At 44.0% G+C, this 18,574-nt stretch overlaps 1 protein-coding gene across 2 annotated transcripts in view; it reads right to left on the reverse strand.

The window, feature by feature from the left end:
* The window catches only part of ppip5k2 (diphosphoinositol pentakisphosphate kinase 2), an 80,012-nt gene that overhangs the window by 45,368 nt on the left and 16,070 nt on the right, over positions 1–18,574 (reverse strand). For both annotated transcript variants that reach the window (XM_029646480.2, XM_029646538.2), the window contains exons 6-18: positions 14,840–14,994; positions 11,337–11,438; positions 10,446–10,607; positions 9,644–9,765; positions 6,801–6,902; positions 6,428–6,514; positions 6,210–6,285; positions 6,002–6,111; positions 5,823–5,908; positions 5,544–5,669; positions 5,105–5,226; positions 4,389–4,571; positions 3,886–4,027 (exon numbers count right to left, since the gene is read on the reverse strand). In XM_029646480.2, coding sequence (XP_029502340.1) covers positions 3,886–4,027; positions 4,389–4,571; positions 5,105–5,226; positions 5,544–5,669; positions 5,823–5,908; positions 6,002–6,111; positions 6,210–6,285; positions 6,428–6,514; positions 6,801–6,902; positions 9,644–9,765; positions 10,446–10,607; positions 11,337–11,438; positions 14,840–14,994 — 1,575 coding nt within the window. The remainder of the gene's footprint in view (positions 1–3,885; positions 4,028–4,388; positions 4,572–5,104; positions 5,227–5,543; positions 5,670–5,822; positions 5,909–6,001; positions 6,112–6,209; positions 6,286–6,427; positions 6,515–6,800; positions 6,903–9,643; positions 9,766–10,445; positions 10,608–11,336; positions 11,439–14,839; positions 14,995–18,574) is intronic.

Here is an 18,574-nt window from a genome sequence, read left to right on the forward strand (position 1 = left end):
ACAATTTTGAACATAAAAAGTTATTAATAAACAAATTAGGCATATTTGTGCAGTCTTGATACAACATTTTGAACAGAAATGGTTCATTGGATCAGTCTAAAACTTTGCACATACACCGCTGTCATCTAGTGGCCAAAATGTATATTGCACCTGGGCTGGAATAATGCATTATGGCCTCTCTCTTGTATTTCAAAGATGGTACAAAAAAATACAAAACAGTTGTTTTTTTCTTTGTATTATTGTTTATCAGATCTAATGTGGTATATTCTACTACATTCCTTTCACATTTCCACAAACTTCAACGTGTTTCCTCCTCAAATGGTACCAAGAAAATGCATATCCTTGCTTCAGGGCCTGAGCTACAGGCAGTTAGATTTGGGTATGTCATTTCAGGCAAAAATTGAAAAAAGGGGTAGATCCTTAAGAGGTTTTAAATAAAGGTTCAATTTCAAATAAACAAATATACATATCGTTGGTCAACACATTGTTGTCTTTTCATTTCATCAAGGTCGCGTGACAGTACCAGTTAAAAGTTTGGACACACCTACTCATTCCAGGGTAACCAGCATGGCTACCACAGCATTCTTCAGCGATACGCCATCTCATCTGGTTTGCGCTTAGAGGGGCTATCATTTGTTTTTCAACAGGACAATGACCCAACACACCTCCATGCTGGTTGAGAGAATGCCAAGAGTGTGCAAAGCTGTCATCAAGGCAAAAGGTGGCTACTTTGAAGAATCTCAAATATAAAATATATTTAGATTTGTTTATAACTTTTTTGGTTACTACATGGGGAGGGAATGTTATGGTTCATTCATACTCATTAAGTGGGATGTGTCATAGAATCCAAACCAGAATCAAGGTCTCCGTTTCCTCATCCCCTCACTAACAAGGAACCCACCAGATACAACCCTAACTCTGTAAACAAGGGCACCCTCATAGACGTCATCCTGACCAACTGGCCCTCCAAATACACCTCCGCTGTCTTCAACCAGGATCTCAGCGATCACTGCCTCATTGCCTGTATTCGCTACGGAGCCGCAGTCAAACGACCACCCCTCATTCACTGTCAAACGCTCCCTAAAACACTTCTGTGAGCAGGCCTTCCTAATCGACCTGGCCCGGGTATCCTGGAAGGACATTGACCTCATCCCGTCAGTTGAGGATGCCTGGTCATTCTTTAAAAGCAACTTCCTCTCCATTTTAGATAAGCATGCTCCGTTCAAAAAATGCAGAACCAAGAACAGATACAGCCCTTGGTTCACTCCAGACCTGACTGCCCTCGACCAGCACAAAAACATCCTGTGGCGGACTGCAATAGCATCGAAGAGTCCCCGTGATATGCAACTGTTCAGGGAAGTCAGGAACCAATACACGCAGTCAGTCGGGAAAGCTAAGGCCAGCTTCTTCAGGCAGAAGTTTGCATCCTGTAGCTCCAACTCCAAAAAGTTCTGGGACACTGTGAAGTCCATGGAGAACAAGAGCACCTCCTCCCAGCTGCCCACTGCACTGAGGCTAGGTAACACGGTCACCACCGATAAATCCATGATTATCGAAAACTTCAATAAGCATTTCTCAACGGCTGGCCATGCCTTCCGCCTGGCTTCTCCAACCTCGGCCAACAGCTCCGCCCCGCAGCTCCTCGCCCAAGCCTCTCCAGGTTCTCCTTTACCCAAATCCAGATAGCAGATGTTCTGAAAGAGCTCCAAAACCTGGACCCGTACAAATCAGCTGGGCTTGACAATCTGGACCCTCTATTTCTGAAACTATCCGCCGCCATTGTCGCAACCCCTATTACCAGCCTGTTCAGCCTCTCTTTCATATCGTCCGAGATCCCCAAGGATTGGAAAGCTGCCGCAATCATCCCCCTCTTCAAAGGGGGAGACACCCTGGACCCAAACTGCTACAGACCTATATCCATCCTGCCCTGCCTATCTAAGGTCTTCGAAAGCCAAGTCAACAAACAGGTCACTGACCATCTCGAATCCCACCGTACCTTCTCCGCTGTGCAATCTGGTTTCCGAGCCGGTCACGGGTGCACCTCAGCCACACTCAAGGTACTAAACGATATCATTACCGCCATCGATAAAAGACAGTACTGTGCAGCCGTCTTCATCGACCTTGCCAAGGCCTTCGACTTTGTCAATCACCATATTCTTATCGGCAGACTCAGTAGCCTCGGTTTTTCGGATGACTGCCTTGCCTGGTTCACCAATTACTTTGCAGACAGAGTTCAGTGTGTCAAATCGGAGGGCATGCTGTCCGGTCCTCTGGCAGTCTCTATGGGGGTGCCACAGGGTTCAATTCTCGGGCCGACTCTTTTCTCTGTATATATCAATGATGTTGCTCTTGCTGCGGGCGATTCCCTGATCCACCTCTACGCAGACGACACCATTCTATATACTTTCGGCCCGTCATTGGACACTGTGCTATCTAACCTCCAAACGAGCTTCAATGCCATACAACACTCCTTCCGTGGCCTCCAACTGCTCTGAAACGCTAGTAAAACCAAATGCATGCTTTTCAACCGATCGCTGCCTGCACCCGCATGCCCGACTAGCATCACCACCCTGGATGGTTCCGACCTTGAATATGTGGACATCTATAAGTACCTAGGTGTCTGGCTAGACTGCAAACTCTCCTTCCAGACTCATATCAAACATCTCCAATCGAAAATCAAATCAAGAGTCGGCTTTCTATTCCGCAACAAAGCCTCCTTCACTCACGCCGCCAAGCTTACCCTAATAAAACTGACTATCCTACCGATCCTCGACTTCGGCGATGTCATCTACAAAATGGCTTCCAACACTCTACTCAGCAAACTGGATGCAGTCTATCACAGTGCCATCCGCTTTGTCACTAAAGCACCCTATACCACCCACCACTGCGACTTGTATGCTCTAGTCGGCTGGCCCTCGCTACATATTCGTCGCCAGACCCACTGGCTCCAGGTCATCTACAAGTCCATGCTAGGTAAAGCTCCGCCTTATCTCAGTTCACTGGTCACGATGGCAATACCCTTCCGTAGCACGCGCTCCAGCAGGTGTATCTCATTGATCATCCCTAAAGCCAACACCTCATTCGGCCGCCTTTCGTTCCAGTACTCTGCTGCCTGTGACTGGAACGAATTGCAAAAATCGCTGAAGTTGGAGACTTTTATCTCCCTCACCAACTTCAAACATCAGCTATCTGAGCAGCTAACCGATCGCTGCAGCTGTACATAGTCTATTGGTAAATAGCCCACCCATTTTCACCTACCTCATCCCCATACTGTTTTATTTATTTACTTTTCTGCTCTTTTGCACACCAATATCTCTACCTGTACATGACCATCTGATCATTTATCACTCCAGTGTTAATCTGCAAAATTGTAATTATTCGCCTACCTCATGCCTTTTGCACACATTGTATATAGACTCCCCCCTTTTTTTTCCTACTGTGTTATTGACTTGTTAATTGTTTACTCCATGTGTAACTCTGTGTTGTCTGTTCACACTGCTATGTTTTATCTTGGCCAGGTCGCAGTTGCAAATGAGAATTTGTTCTCAACTAGCCTACCTGGTTAAATAAAGGTGAAATAAATAAAATAAATAAACAAGCCCGTTGTTCCAAATCAGAGCTCTAACTTTCAATTCAAGCCATTGACTTAGTGACTCACGATAATGACAGGGACCTATGATTCAACATAATTATGGATTTTAAAATGGGGTTTCAGAGCAAAATTTGGGGAGCATCCCAAAAGGCAACTTATTCCCGACAGTGCCTTTACAGGTCCTGGTCAAAGCGAGTGCACTAAAGAAGGGAATAAGGTACCATTTGGAACCATCCCTGGAGTTCATTAGTTTCAATGGGGATCTTCGCTGGAGATATGAGCAGAGTGTTTACCAGCTGACTTGGGGTCCTCCATCCTCTGTCTGATCTGCAGAGTGAGGCTCTGAATGAGAGCGTACACCTTGTCACACGTCTTCACCGGGTTCTTGATCATCTGCATGGACTTGATCAAGGAGGAGCTGGTGGTGGGTGCCAGCTGGGAACAGAAAGACAAAATACTATGAGCACTAGGAAGGGGGGAAATATTAGGGATGGTACAGACAAAAATCACTACGGCCCACAGTCAGAGACAGGATTTTATACATCTCTGAGCCATGTCAGCTTATGTATCCTGCTTGGACTATTTCATTAGGACAAGAAAAAAATGGGTCATTGGACATTTTCAAAAATAATATTTTAGCAAGAATCTATTTACAACAGTAGTACTTATAATGATCAAACGCTAATGTATATTTTGTCACAGAGTGGCTTTCTCCACAGCCCGTATGAGCCACAACAGTCACAGACAAAATGGATCGGACAGGACAGAACTTAAGACTGCATCACTTAGTCCCAACCTTCTCGTAATCTTCGGCAGTGAAGTCCCTATCTCTCTGCAGGATCTCGTGGAGACGGGCCTTGACGCGCTGCTGGCAGCTGCTGAGAGAGTCGCTGTCGCTGTCCAGCAGCCCGTTCATGTTGGCACTCTTCACCATCTGCACCAGAATTGGTGTCAGCTCGCCCTCCAGCGCCAGCAGTCCCTGAATGGATGCCACCAGATATATTTACATTTTAGTCATTCAGCAGATGCTCTTATCCAGAGCGACTTACAGGAGCAATAAGGGCACATCGGCAGATTTTCACGTAGTCGGCTCTGGTATTCGAAAACGTGACCTTTTGGTTACTGGCCCAATGCTCTTAACCACTAGGCTACGTATTATAACTAGACTGACTGACTGACTAACGAGACAACATTCTTAAAAGTACATTTCACTCCAAAAAGAAAGTGTGTCAGCTGTTTCTATTTAGACTTCAAAAGTAGACACATTTTGAGATATATCCACATTTCAGATCATCTGGTTGAGTAGATCGAGATATGCCTCAATCCAAAATTAAATGGAAAAAAGATAAGCGCCATTCAATTTCCAGATGTTATTGTGAGTTAGTATTTTCTATTCATTTGGGAAGAGGCAAATAGGCATGGGACATGGATTTATCTTAACATTTAAAAAAATGTTGGGGTCTAAAAACATCGGATAAATGTCTCTTTAAAAATCTGTACTGTCAGACAGACCTTAGCGAAGGCAGCGGCTGTCATCTGAACGCGTCCCTCGTCGGAGGCGTAGATCTTCAGGTCGTGTCTGTAGGTGCTGTGGAGGCGCAGCAGGCCACACCCTGGGAATCCTGCGTAGTCACCTGGAAAATACCAAATCAGCTTTTAACACATCAGTGTGAGTCTGTAAGGACGTCCACTAATTTAACATTACAACCTAAATATGGAACATGAGATGGGTATTGAAGTGGATTGTACTTATCTAGGTAGACAAATAAATGTAAGTCAGGATTGGGGTCATTTGGGGTATCAGGAAAAAAGCTTTGTTATCGTTTCAACTGCTGATTGCCGCTTTAAAGCCTGAGTGGATAGAGGTTGTTACCTTGTCTATAAAGAGGGAGTGGAGGATAGAGGTTGTTACCTTGTCTATAAAGAGGGAGTGGAGGATAGAGGTTGTTACCTTGTCCTCCAGGGTACATGCAGCGGAAGGCCCTCCCCAGCTCCTCAGCCTGTACCCTGCCTGCCGGGGTCAGCTCCCCACCCCACTTCAACACCAGCAGCAGAGAAGGGTCATCCCTACGCACGTCTATAGGGCACAGCAAGCACAGACATCACAAAGAAACACACATATAATGAGTCAGTAAGTCACAGAGAACCACACAGACACACAAACACATACAATCAGTTCTCAGACTAGAGAAAATGTTATATAAAGTCTACATGACAGAACAAATCCTACCTTCCTCTTCACTGGATGTTTTGGGGCACCCATGTGGAAGGTACGTCATCTGAACCTTGCGATTGATGCCAGAAAAATGGCCATACCTAAAGCAAAACACATTTTGTTTTAAGAGCAGATTGTTAAATCAAATATTCAAATCGTTAGAAAGACATCTGGGAATGTGCAGTAACACATACATTTCAAGGACTGTTTTCAGTTGTTCAAGTTTTGCTTTGGATTCTTCAATTTCGGAATCGTTGTTCTGTCCGATTTCGACAAGGAGTTGCCTTGCGATATCTAGCACTTCCTGGATTTGGAAATAAACAAATGAGATGTAGGTAAGTTGTACTGTACAACACGTGATGAAGCTACAACGTACAAAGGATACAAATAGGTTTTATTTACCTGTAATTGCTTTGGCTTTTTCAACTTTAGTTTTTTGTTTTTGTACCCGCCACATTTTTCAAATAGATCAAAAAACCTAAAAAAATAAAATAAATACAAATAAAGAGGCGATACATTACAGTGATGAAAACATTCACCAATACTGAATCACCATGTTAACAGTACTGTAGTGTGACAGTAGCCCTGTACATTGACTGTGTGGAACAGCTGTCATGTACCTCTGGTGCCGAACCTCCATTTTCATTTTCTGTTTGGGAGTTCTGTCGCCATGACGAATCACAGCGATAACACACCGTAGCTCCATCCTGAGTTAAGAGTAGCAACAGTTAAACATATCAACTTACCATATGAGTGGAGTTCAGCCATGTTCTATTCATTACTGGCTAAATCCTATTGAGATGTACGCTCATCTTTTTTGCTTGATTTAAATGTATACGATTATGTCAATGGAGGATATGCAGGAACATTTGAGTTATGCACACGGAAGTCAAGTTGGGGCCTAAAAGTGCACCAATTTACAGCTACATTTGCTATGGCTAAAACAGCTTTATTCACTACGAACGCATCATCAAAATGTGTGTAAATACGTACATGGTTCCAGAGGTGGTGGGGACAATGGGGATATCTTCAGCCTCCAGAGGAATGGACCACGGGATGGAAAACTGGGGAGCCAGCTCTCTCATGATGATATTTCTACAGGAGAGGACAGATGATGTTCAGGGACAAAGAAACTTTGGTAACTACTTGAAGATCATTCTTATTACATGTTGTATTGGGTTTGTATTAGCGCTACACTGCCTAATACAAATATTAATCTTAAAACAAGCTGTGTCTGACCATTATGAATCTGTATAATACCGATGTGCATCTTTCCCTTTCTAGACGATTCATTACGTACATGGATCCAGATGAATGGGCTCCGATACGATACAGGTTGATACGTTTTAGTTTTAAACGATTCAGGGGGGGGTCGGTTTGTTTAGAGAACGAATCGATGCACTAACATTTGTTGCAGTAACACATTCATACTCCATTCTAAATTAAATTCTGCAAAATGGAATGTTTGAAAGTTTTTAAATAGCTTGTTTTCTCCTCCTGATATGTCCATGCAGTTATTGTGACGAAATGATCAACTTTAACCTATATATCAAAAGATAACACTGATTCTTTCAAGTAAAACTATCAAAACTATTGCAGATGGTGAACCTGAAGAATCGAAATGAAATCTACTGTAAGCCAGTTCAGCAGGAATAGCCAAATGAGTGGTCTCCGGTAATGTACTTTTATTATGGTAAAACACAATTTTCAACAGCACATAGATAATAACCTATAGCAAATTACATAGGTTGTCAGTCAACTAATAAAGCCTAATCTCCCACAAGCCATTTTAGCATTTGAAAGCTGAAGGTGCTGTGCAGAATTTCAAGATCAGAACAGGCCGCCACTGATATTACCTGGGGTTGTTCAGCACGAAGCTGGGCACAGTGCAGCAGTCTGACTAGGCTACTGATATTACCTCAGTCTGGTCAGCATGAAGCTGTGCACAGTGCAGCAGTTTGACTAGGCTACTGATATTACCTCAGTCTGGTCAGCATGAAGCTGGGCACAGTGCAGCAGTTTGACTAGGCTACTGATATTACCTCAGTCTGGTCAGCATGAAGCTGGACACAGTGCAGCAGTTTGACTAGGCTACTGATATTACCTGGGGTTGTTCAGCACGAAGCTGGGCACAGTGCAGCAGTTTGACTAGGCTACTGATATTACCTGGGGTTGTTCAGCACGAAGCTGTGCACAGTGCAGCAGTTTGACTAGGCTACTGATATTACCTCAGTCTGGACAGCATGAAGCTGGACACAGTGCAGCAGTTTGACTAGGCTACTGATATTACCTGGGGTTGTTCAGCACGAAGCTGGGCACAGTGCAGCAGTTTGACTAGGCTACTGATATTACCTGGGGTTGTTCAGCACGAAGCTGTGCACAGTGAAGCAGTTTGACTAGGCTACTGATATTACCTGGGGTTGTTCAGCACGAAGCTGGGCACAGTGCAGCAGTTTGACTAGGCTACTGATATTACCTGGGGTTGTTCAGCACGAAGCTGTGCACAGTGCAGCAGTTTGACTAGGCTACTGATATTATCTGGGGTTGTTCAGCACGAAGCTGTGCACAGTGAAGCAGTTTGACTAGGCTACTGATATTACCTGGGGTTGTTCAGCACGAAGCTGGGCACAGTGCAGCAGTTTGACTAGGCTACTGATATTACCTGGGGTTGTTCAGCACAAAATGACTTGTAGATCAATGACTGTCAACACAGTTACATGCTTAGTTTGACACTGATGTGTATCAGTTGTTCCAAAATATTAGGTTATTTCAGTAGAAAGAAAGTAATATAAGCAAAAAATATTTATAATTAAACAGGCGATTCGTGACGTTTGATTTTCTGACCGATGCATACTACATTTGGATCGGTTTGGGGTCCGCGGAAACATTTGAAACCGGGAACCGATGGGAATCGTTTCATCCTGCTGTATAATAAAGCACAAGAGTGTGTGATATACAGTGAACAGTATCTCACCTTACATAGTTGCATAATACTCTTAACTCCATCCTGTCTATAAAGCAATAGAAGCACTCATCTGCTGCACATCTATCACTCCAGTGTTTAATTGCTATATTGTAAATATTTCATCACTATGGCCTATTCATTGCCTTACCTCCCTTATCCTACCTCATTTACACACACTGTATATAGACTTTTCTATTGTATTATTGACCATTTGACCGTTTGTTTATCCCACGTGTAACTCTTGTGTTGTTGTATGTGTCGAACTGCTTTGCTTTATCTTGGCCAGGTCGCAATTGTAAATGAGAACTTGTTCTCAACTTGCCTACCTGGTTAAATTATGGTGAAATAAAATAAAAAATAAAAATCTATAAAAACAATGAAGCTCCATGACACTGGTGATCTAAGATACTCCATAAACTATTGAATGGATCTCACAGTCAACGGTTCGGTCCAGGTAGCCTTGTGGTTAGAGTATTGGGCCAGTAACCGAAAGGTTGCTAGATCGAATTCCCGAGTTGACAAGGTAAAAATCTGTTGTTCTGCCCCTGAACAAGGCAGTTAACCCACTGTTCCTAGGCTGTCATTGTAAATAAGAATTTGTTCTTATCGGACTTGCCTAGTTAAAATAATATTTTTGTTTATTAGATATATATATATATATAAAAATATTTTAAAAACCTTGAGTATTTTTACAAGGCAATATTAGACATCATATGAAGCGTCTTCCATCTAAAGTACTACATAACCTATTTCATTCATTTAGGAATACCCATAACTAATTCATTTCAAAAAGATCATTTGCAAACTGTAAAATGAGCAATTTTAGCAACAATAATTAGTCATTTCTTTTCTCCAAAATGTGGATTCTGACCCCAGTATTTTTGCACAGTCGTCATAGTACTTCATGGAGTTCTTCACGAAGCTGAAGCCGTTGACGTCGCACACGTACGACTGGCCGTTGGCACGTAGCAAGTCGAAACCACAGACCGTTTGCTGTCAAGAGAAAGGAGAAGTGAAAATGAGAATCCGAGATCTGACATTTAAACCTCACTATCTAAAGTTGCAATCAGGCCTTTATGGTTCACTGGTAAGGCAGAAACGGGAATTGAAACCTATCGTCATTTAAAGCAGTTTACTGTACACAGTATCAAAGAATATTAAAATACATTATTTGATTAAATCAGATGGAATGCACATTATTGGGCCATAATTGAAAACAGACAATGTCTTGATATACTTTGATATTTCTGATGTGTTACAATTTGGGCACTACGTTCTATTTAGTCTCTAGGGAACTTGGATACTTATGGCACTTATACTCTGTGTTTCCTAGCATTTAGGCCACTTGTCTCTCTTTAGACAATCCCCATCACCTTTGCTTGGTCCATTCCACAGGGCTGTCCACCTTAATCAAGTCAGACTAAGGATAACGAGTCAAGTCCCTGGCTTGGTCCTAAACGGTACCTTGTTCCTTACACAGTACACCACTTTGGACCAGAGGGTCAGGGCTCTGGTACAAAGTAGTGCACTATGTAGGTAATAGGGTGACATTTGGGACATAGCAACAGTCTTGGCCAAGCTTAAAGTCATGGTTGCTAGCGTGTTGTCCCTGATTACTGGTTGCTAGTGTGTTGTCCCTGGTTACCGGTTGCTAGCGTGTTGTCCCTGGTTACCTTGAAGGCCAGACAGACCTTCCAGGCGATGAGCTTCTCGCGGGCGTTGAGGATGACAGGGTAGCGCACCTCCTTGCCTTCACTGTCCCGCTCCACCTTGCCGTCCAGGGCCGGGGACTTCCTGGCCTCTGCGTGGGCGTAGTCCGGCCCCACTGTGTACACCTAAGGACCAAGCCCACCCCACACACACATACCCACAAAATGATGGTTACCTATCCAGCATTTATCATTTTTTTACTTATTTATCTATTCTACTTCCATCGTTCTCTGAGAGTAGGGGCCCTGGTCAAAAGTAGTGCACTGAATAGGGTGCAATTCAGGACACAGAATTGACTGTGGTGCTCAAAGCAAAGACCATGGACATACACACTGAATCTAGTGGCCTCACTGTCCTCGCCTTTTATCAGCTGTGTAACTAAAAGCTGGTGCCTGTTCCTGCAAAGTAAATATAATGAGCATTTTTAGCTGCCCTATTTCAGCTGGTCCCAGATAGTAAATATAGCTTGTCCCAAGTGGTACCCTATGGGCCCTACGCCATTTGGAACGTAGACATAATATGTGGTTTTAGCTAGATCCCTTTTCAGCTGAGCCCATGAGATAAGCAGAATGATATATATACTGCTGGGTTGGACGACTTCTATTTCGGCGGACTCCGCAGTCTAGATTTGCACAGTCACTCTCCTCTCATCATTTTTGAAACCGAGACAGTCTTCCGCGAGGCATAACACATAAATCCTATTATGTTGTTCTTCAAGGCAAATATTGACTCTAAATTCACCCCTGCAGACCCCAAACTGTTACCCTACTTTTTAGACAGTAGAATGGAAAACACTGAAGTAAACAGGTTTAACACTTGTTTAACTAAAACGGCTGTTGACTAATGGGATTTACCTTCACATCAGTTCCATCTGTTGGCATGAACTCTTCATAAATGTAGGATCCGGTTTTTCGCACATTGCTCTCGGGCGAATAAACACTACTTCTGCTTCCAATCTAGAGGGAAGATCAGGTGGAGATAAATTACATGGACAGCCATGAATGCTGTACCGTGGCTTGTACAGTCTTTAGCTAGCCTTTGCAGGGGGTTAGAGGCTCTAGCTAGCCTTTGCAGGGGGTTAGAGGCTCTAGCTAGCCTTTGCAGGGGGTTAGAGGCTCTAGCTAGCCTTTGCAGGGGGTTAGAGGCTCTAGCTAGCCTTTGCAGGGGGTTAGAGGCTCTAGCTAGCCTTGCAGGGGGTTAGAGGCTCTAGCTAGCCTTTGCAGGGGGTTAGAGGCTCTAGCTAGCCTTTGCAGGGGGTTAGAGGCTCTAGCTAGCCTTTGCAGGGGGTTAGAAGCTCTAGCTAGCCTTTGCAGGGGGTTAGAGGCTCTAGCTAGCCTTTGCAGGGGGTTAGAGGCTCTAGCTAGCCTTGCAGGGTGTTAGTGGCTTGTACAGGTTCTAGCAGGCTCTAGTTAGTATGAAATGGTATTAGGGGCTTGTTAACACTGCAGAGATGTTGCTAGAGCACTGAGTTATGGCCTTAGTTAGGAATGTTGACAGCTGACTGTGTGTATGTGTATTACAAAAGTATGTGGACACCTGCTCATCGAACATCTCATTACAAAATCATGGGCATCAATATGGAGTTGGTCCCTCCTTTGATGCTATAACAGCCTCCACTCTTATGGGAAGGCTTTCCACTAGATGTTGGAACATTGCTGTGGGGACTTGCTTCCATTCAGCCACAAGAGCATTAGTGAGGTCGGGCACTGATGTTGGCCGATTAGGCCTGGCTCGCAGTCAGCGTTCCAATTCATCCCAAAGGTGTTTGATGGGGTTGAGGTCGATGCAGTCAAGTTCTTCCACACTGATCTTAACAAACCATTTATGTATGGACCTCACTTTGTGCATGGGGGCATTGTCATGCTGAAACTGGAAGGGCCTACCCCAAACTGTTGCCACAAAGCTGGAAGCACAGAATCATCTAGAATGTCATTGTATGCTGTAGCATTAAGATTTCCCTTCACTGGAACTAAGGGGCTTAGCCCGAAAAACAGCCCCAGACCATTTATTACTCCAACACCAAACTTTACAGTTGGCTCTATGCATTGGGGCAGGTAGTGTTCTCATTGCATCCGCCAAACGCAGATTCGTCCATCAGACTGCCAGATGGTGAAGCATGATTCACCACTCCAGAGAACAAATTTTCACTGCTACAGAGTCCAATAGCATTGAGCTTTTCACAATTCCGCTTGGCATAGCGCATGGTGATCTTAGGCTTGTGTGTGGCTGCTTAGCCTTGGAAACCCATTTCATGAAGCTCCCGACGAACAGTTATTGTGCTGAAGTTGCTTCCAGAGGCAGTTTGGAACTCGGTAACGACTGATGCAACAGAGGACAGACGATTTAAAAAAAAATGTATATTCAGCACTCGGTCCCATTCTGTAAGCTTGTGTGGCCTATCACTTCGCAACTGAGCCATTGTTGCTCCTAGACGTTTCCACTTCACAATAAGAGCACTTACAGCTGACTGGGGCAGCTCTAGCAGGGCAGAAATTTGACAAACTGACTTGTTGGAAAGGTTGCATCCTATGACTGTGCCACATTGAACGTCACTGATCTCTTCAGTAAGGCCATTTTACTGTCAGTGGTGGTTTTCTATGGAGATTGCATGGCTGTGTGCTCAATTTTATACACCTGTCAGCAATGGGTGTGGCTGAAATAGCCGAATGTGTCCATATACTTATAGTGTGTGTGTGATAGATATACATATACACTGCTCAGAAAAATAAAGGGAACACTTAAACAACACAATGTAACTCCAAGTCAATCACACTTCTGTGAAATCAAACTGTCCACTTAGGAAGCAACACTGATTGACAATACATTTCACATGCTGTTGTGCAAATGGAATAGACAACAGGTGGAAATTATAGGCATTTAGCAAGACACCCTCAATAAAGGAGTGGTTCCGCAGGTGGGTACAACAGACCACTTCTCAGTTCCTATGCTTCCAGGCTGATGTTTTGGTCACTTTTGAATGCTGGCGGTGCGTTCACTCTAGTGGTAGCATGAGACGGAGTCTACAACCCACACAAGTGGCTCAGGTAGTGCAGCTCATCCAGGATGGCACATCAATGCGAGACGTGGCAAGAAGGTTTGCTGTGTCTGTCAGCGTAGTGTCCAGAGCATGGAGGCGCTACCAGGAGACAGGCCAGTACATCAGGAGACGTGGAGGAGGCCAACAACCCAGCAGCAGGACCGCTACCTCCGCCTTTGTGCAAGGAGGAGCACTGCCAGAGCCCTACAAAATGATCTCCAGCAGGCCACAAATGTACATGTGTCTGCTCAAACGGTCAGAAACAGACTCCATGAGGGTGGTATGAGGGCCCGACGTCCACAGGTGGGGGTTGTGCTTACAGCCCAACACCGTGCAGGACGTTTGGCATTTGCCAGAGAACACCAAGAGTGGCAAATTCGCCACTGGCGCCCTGTGCTCTTCACAGATGAAAGCAGGTTCACACTGAGCACGTGACAGACGTGACAGAGTCTGGAGATGCCGTGGAGAACGTTCTGCTACCTGCAAAATCCTCCAGCATGACCAGTTTGGCGGTGGGTCAGTCATGGTGTGGGGTGCCATTTCTTTGGGGGGGCCGCACAGCCCTCCATGTGCTCGCCAGAGGTAGCCTGATTGCCATTAGGTACCGAGATGAGATCCTCAGACCCCTTGTGAGACCATATGCTGGTGTGGTTGGCCCTGGGTTCCTCCTAATGCAAGACAATGCTAAACCTCATGTGGCTGGATGGAGTGTGTCAGCAGTTCCTGCAAGAGGAAGGAATTGATGCTATGGACTGGCCCGCCCGTTCCCCAGACCTGAATCCAATTGAGCACATCTGGGACATCATGTCTCGCTCCATCCACCAACGCCACGTTGCACCACAGACTGTCCAGGAGTTGGCGGATGCTATAGTCCAGGTCTGGGAGGAGATCCCTCAGGAGACCATCCGCCACCTCATCAGGAGCATGCCCAGGCGTTGTAGGGAGGTCATACAGGCACGTGGAGGCCACACACACTACTGAGCCTCATTTTGACTTGTTTTAAGGACATTACATCAAAGTTGGATCAGCCTGTAGTGTGGTTTTCCACTTTAATTTTGAGTGTGACTCCAAATCCAGACCTCCATGGGTTGATAAATTTGATTTCCATTGATCATTTTTGTGTGATTTTGTTGTCAGCACATTCAACTACGTAAAGAAAAAAGTATTTAATAAGAATATTTCATTCATTCAGATCTAGGATGTGTTATTTTAGTGTTCCCTTTATATTTTTGAGCAGTGTATATATATGTATATATATATATATATATATGGCCTATTGGTGTATGGATGGATGTCATGACCTTATGTGTGCATCCTAACCTTGCGGAAGAGCCTCTGGCTGCCCCCTCCGGCCGACGTGGGGTAATAGATGTAGACATTGTGGTCCTCGGCGCTCACAGGCTTCTCCACAAAGGGCTTCTGGAACACTTCACCGTTCACCTCCACGTGGTCCTCCCCCTCCACCAGGTTACACTCTGGATAGAGACGGCACATACAACTGGTTATCTATGGGATTAGCAGGCCTTGATCTTCATTCAGAACCCTTAGCAGCAACTCTTTACTGTACAACAGTGGTCACTAACCCTGGTCAAATAGATATACCCTGTGCAGCCATTTAATAGTCCAGCACCAAACCAACCAATTCTGTAGCCTGGTCCCAGATCTGTTTGTGCTGGTGTTAGTACAGTGTTTCTACAGTGTCTGCGTCACAGAAGAGTTGTTAACCATAGCCTCTTTTACTGCTGCTCTTTAATTATTTGTTACTTTTATTTCTTCTTTTTTTTTGGTAGGTATTTTTATTTTTTAACTGCATTGTCGGTTAATGGCGCTTGTAATGCAAAAGAGATAGAAAATGGACAAAAACAGATATGTTCTTGGGTTTCCTGACAGTTCAAAAGGCCTCTTGATGTGCGGCAGAATGACAATTTCATACATTGATGCTTTTCTCCTTTTATAATCTGGCTTTATCCAACAGAAAGGGAAAGTGTTTCCTTTAGGATTTTAGTTTAGCAGCGGAGGCAAAGTAAGCGTGTGTGTTGGGGGGGGGCACCCCTGTGATATTTTTTTGTGTAGAACTGAGAAGGTCACTTCTGGTGACTTTTTAAAAATGACATTCTGCTTTAAAATGAATGAAAATTCATTTAGGTTGTCAACCATCTGAAATATAATGCTCCCTTTAAAAGCATTATAACCTGTTGCCCAACTGATGCAGCATAGCGGCTTTAAATAAATTGGCTAAAGCATAGGGCTGCCCATCTGCATGTACCTCACTGAAACCCCCCCAAAACAGCACAGTCACCAAACTGCTACATTAAAATGGGACCAGATGGTTTCTCACCTATTAATCTAATATCTAATAAAAGCCTCCATGGCAGTGACTATGTGTGAGTAAAGTACCTGTGCTCCACTGGCTAGGACACAACCCGACTTTGGGAGGGAAGCTTTCTTCGTTTGCACAGAGGCTTATCTGCTAGATTCCACAGCAGCCATCTTTACTGCTGCGTGCCTGAAAAAGCCTGTTCCAACGGGAAAAACTAAGTGGACGTGGCAGACTGCAATCTGATATTTCATTTAGGAATCGGTTGAGGATGTGGTTCGTTTCAGGCTAATAGGCCTATTAACAGGATGCTGGTCTGAAAAGTCCCTTTATGTGTTCTGACACACTGGGCGGGGTGATTTAGTTCAGTTGACGAAAGCCCATTGAACGTTCTAAATAGGCCTTCTCAACATCCTCTGGTAAATACACGGAACTCTACACAATTTCAATAAATATGAACGTAGAGATGAAACATGGAATTGTAGTAGAGATCCATTTCATAAAAAGGAAAATAAACACCATAGTGTATCCCATCTATCACAATGGAAGCCTAGAGTCAGAGAGGTCAAAGCAGACAGCTGTCATGTCAACAGAGGGCCTCCTTAAATTGGCCACCCATACTAGAGAACCAGTAGAGAAAAACAGGGAAAGAGGAGAGCGAGAAAGACAGAGACAGAGGAGACAGAAGGACTAGTCTACAGTACATCATCCTGGAAAAGGGAGAGCAAGAGCGAGTGCGAGAGAGCGAGAGCAAGCGGGAGAGAGGGAACGTGGCAGAGAGAGATCCAAACACCAGTGTGGGTGGGTGTATAATCACTAAGCAGTGCAGAGCTGAGACAGGACAGACAGGAAGCAGGTCTCCCAGGCCTAGTGGTGCTCCAGTTTTACTCCTCAGAGCAGGGGGTGGATGGGAACGAGACAGCTGCTAACACACACACGGTTCACTGCAGCTACATTACACAGCTGAGCCTATAGGCCTATCTGAACGTTTTCATTTTAATGAACACAACCCTGTGTACCAGGACTGGATTAGACCTGGTGCCCATTCAAACATTGTGTGGTAGCCATTCAAACAACAATGAGGCATCCAACCTAGACAATGAGGCATCCTGAATGATCAATGGTCTGATCTAATTTCATCTCAGAGAAGTGTTGATGACGTACACTTGGGAAAGGCTAGCAGATAATATGTTAAGAGACGCGATTAGGTCTCTTTGCCAAAAGATAAAGCTCTACCATCAAGGGAATGAGCCAAATTTAAGCCGTAGCTGAATGGCCTTTATTTGCCAACAGCAACAGATGTGGTGTGAACAGGTCTATCCAGCCGTAGCTCATATTCCTATTGGATTTTAACATGATGGTGGGGGTTCATTTCAGATGCCAAATGGCTGCATTGTCCTTTTTGACAGGATTGTTTCCACTAAAACAGTATTGTTTCCCCATCTGTTTCACAGTCATGGCTAGTTGCCATTTTAAGACTGAAATGTAAAACAGTTGAATCCCTGTAGCCTTTCTACATGCCAGTAATCTTCTGTTTGCAGCGATCTAAAGGACGAGAGAGGAATTTAAACTGATTCCATTCCAGATACGACAGATTTGAAAATGTTAAAAATGTGTTTGTATATTGAGCTGACATATTGGACTAGACAATTAACATCACTGGCTAGGTTTTCATTCAAATATTCACAATTCTGCATAAAGACAATATGCACATTTCCCCACCAGCGGTGTCTCTACCAAACGGACTCGTTGAGGATAGAAATTAGTGCGTGATGAAAGTAGTGCACAGAAAATGTACCTTTTCGCTTAAATTGTCTCGTCCCAAATAAAAATCTAAAGTTCAATGTGTTTTCCTAACATTTTCAACTCTACTGATAGTTTTGTCACAAAAAACTGTTGCGTTGAATAGCAAAGGTGCCTCCTCTGGTCTTGGCACTCTAGCCAACAGCTTGCCGATATAGTGCGGTAGGATGTGTGGGTAGGCTAGTCTACATGATGAGATTATTATGGATAAGTGGTTATTTTATCAATATTTGCGCATAAAGGCATTTCCGCCACCATTTCTCACATAATTCAATTTACAGACACAAAAAGATCCAACCATGCTGAACATGGCTGTCATAATATCCTTTCCACATAATATCCTTTCCACATGGTTGAACTTTACTTGCATAACAACTGTGGGTGGAAATGTGGTTTCGTGAGTAAATCTTTGGACACAATTTCTGTTTGGATAATCATAAGAATAAACTACAACAACAAAAAACTATGACACAGAACAAGCAGTGGAACAGGATGTTTACAGTCTAACGTGAGGTTCTGGGCAGAAATCAAATGGAGAATAACACACTGGTCTAAACACTGATCACATAATGCTATTTTCCTACACTGAAACACTTTTTTTGTCACCATCATTAAGGTATACAGAGGCGCATTTGAGAACGTGCCCCATATTCTACAAATAAACCTAAAGGGACATTACACTTCAAAGCTTGTCTGATGTTTACAAACCTCAAACCTGTTCTTCTGTTGAGTTAAGTCCACATCCCAGGCCATCCCTTTTGTAGATCCAGCTATATGTCACAATACACAATACCGATGAATGGAAAAGAGAAGGACCATCTGATTTAAAGATTGGCTGTGCTCATCTTTTCCATTCATCTTGGGGTTTGAGGCATAGCTGGATCGATATATATGATAAGTACTCATCTTGACATTAGATTACTTTTGAAGTCTGA

The sequence above is a fragment of the Oncorhynchus nerka genome, linkage group LG4 (assembly GCF_034236695.1).
Source record: "Oncorhynchus nerka isolate Pitt River linkage group LG4, Oner_Uvic_2.0, whole genome shotgun sequence".
Lineage (NCBI taxonomy): Eukaryota > Metazoa > Chordata > Actinopteri > Salmoniformes > Salmonidae > Oncorhynchus > Oncorhynchus nerka.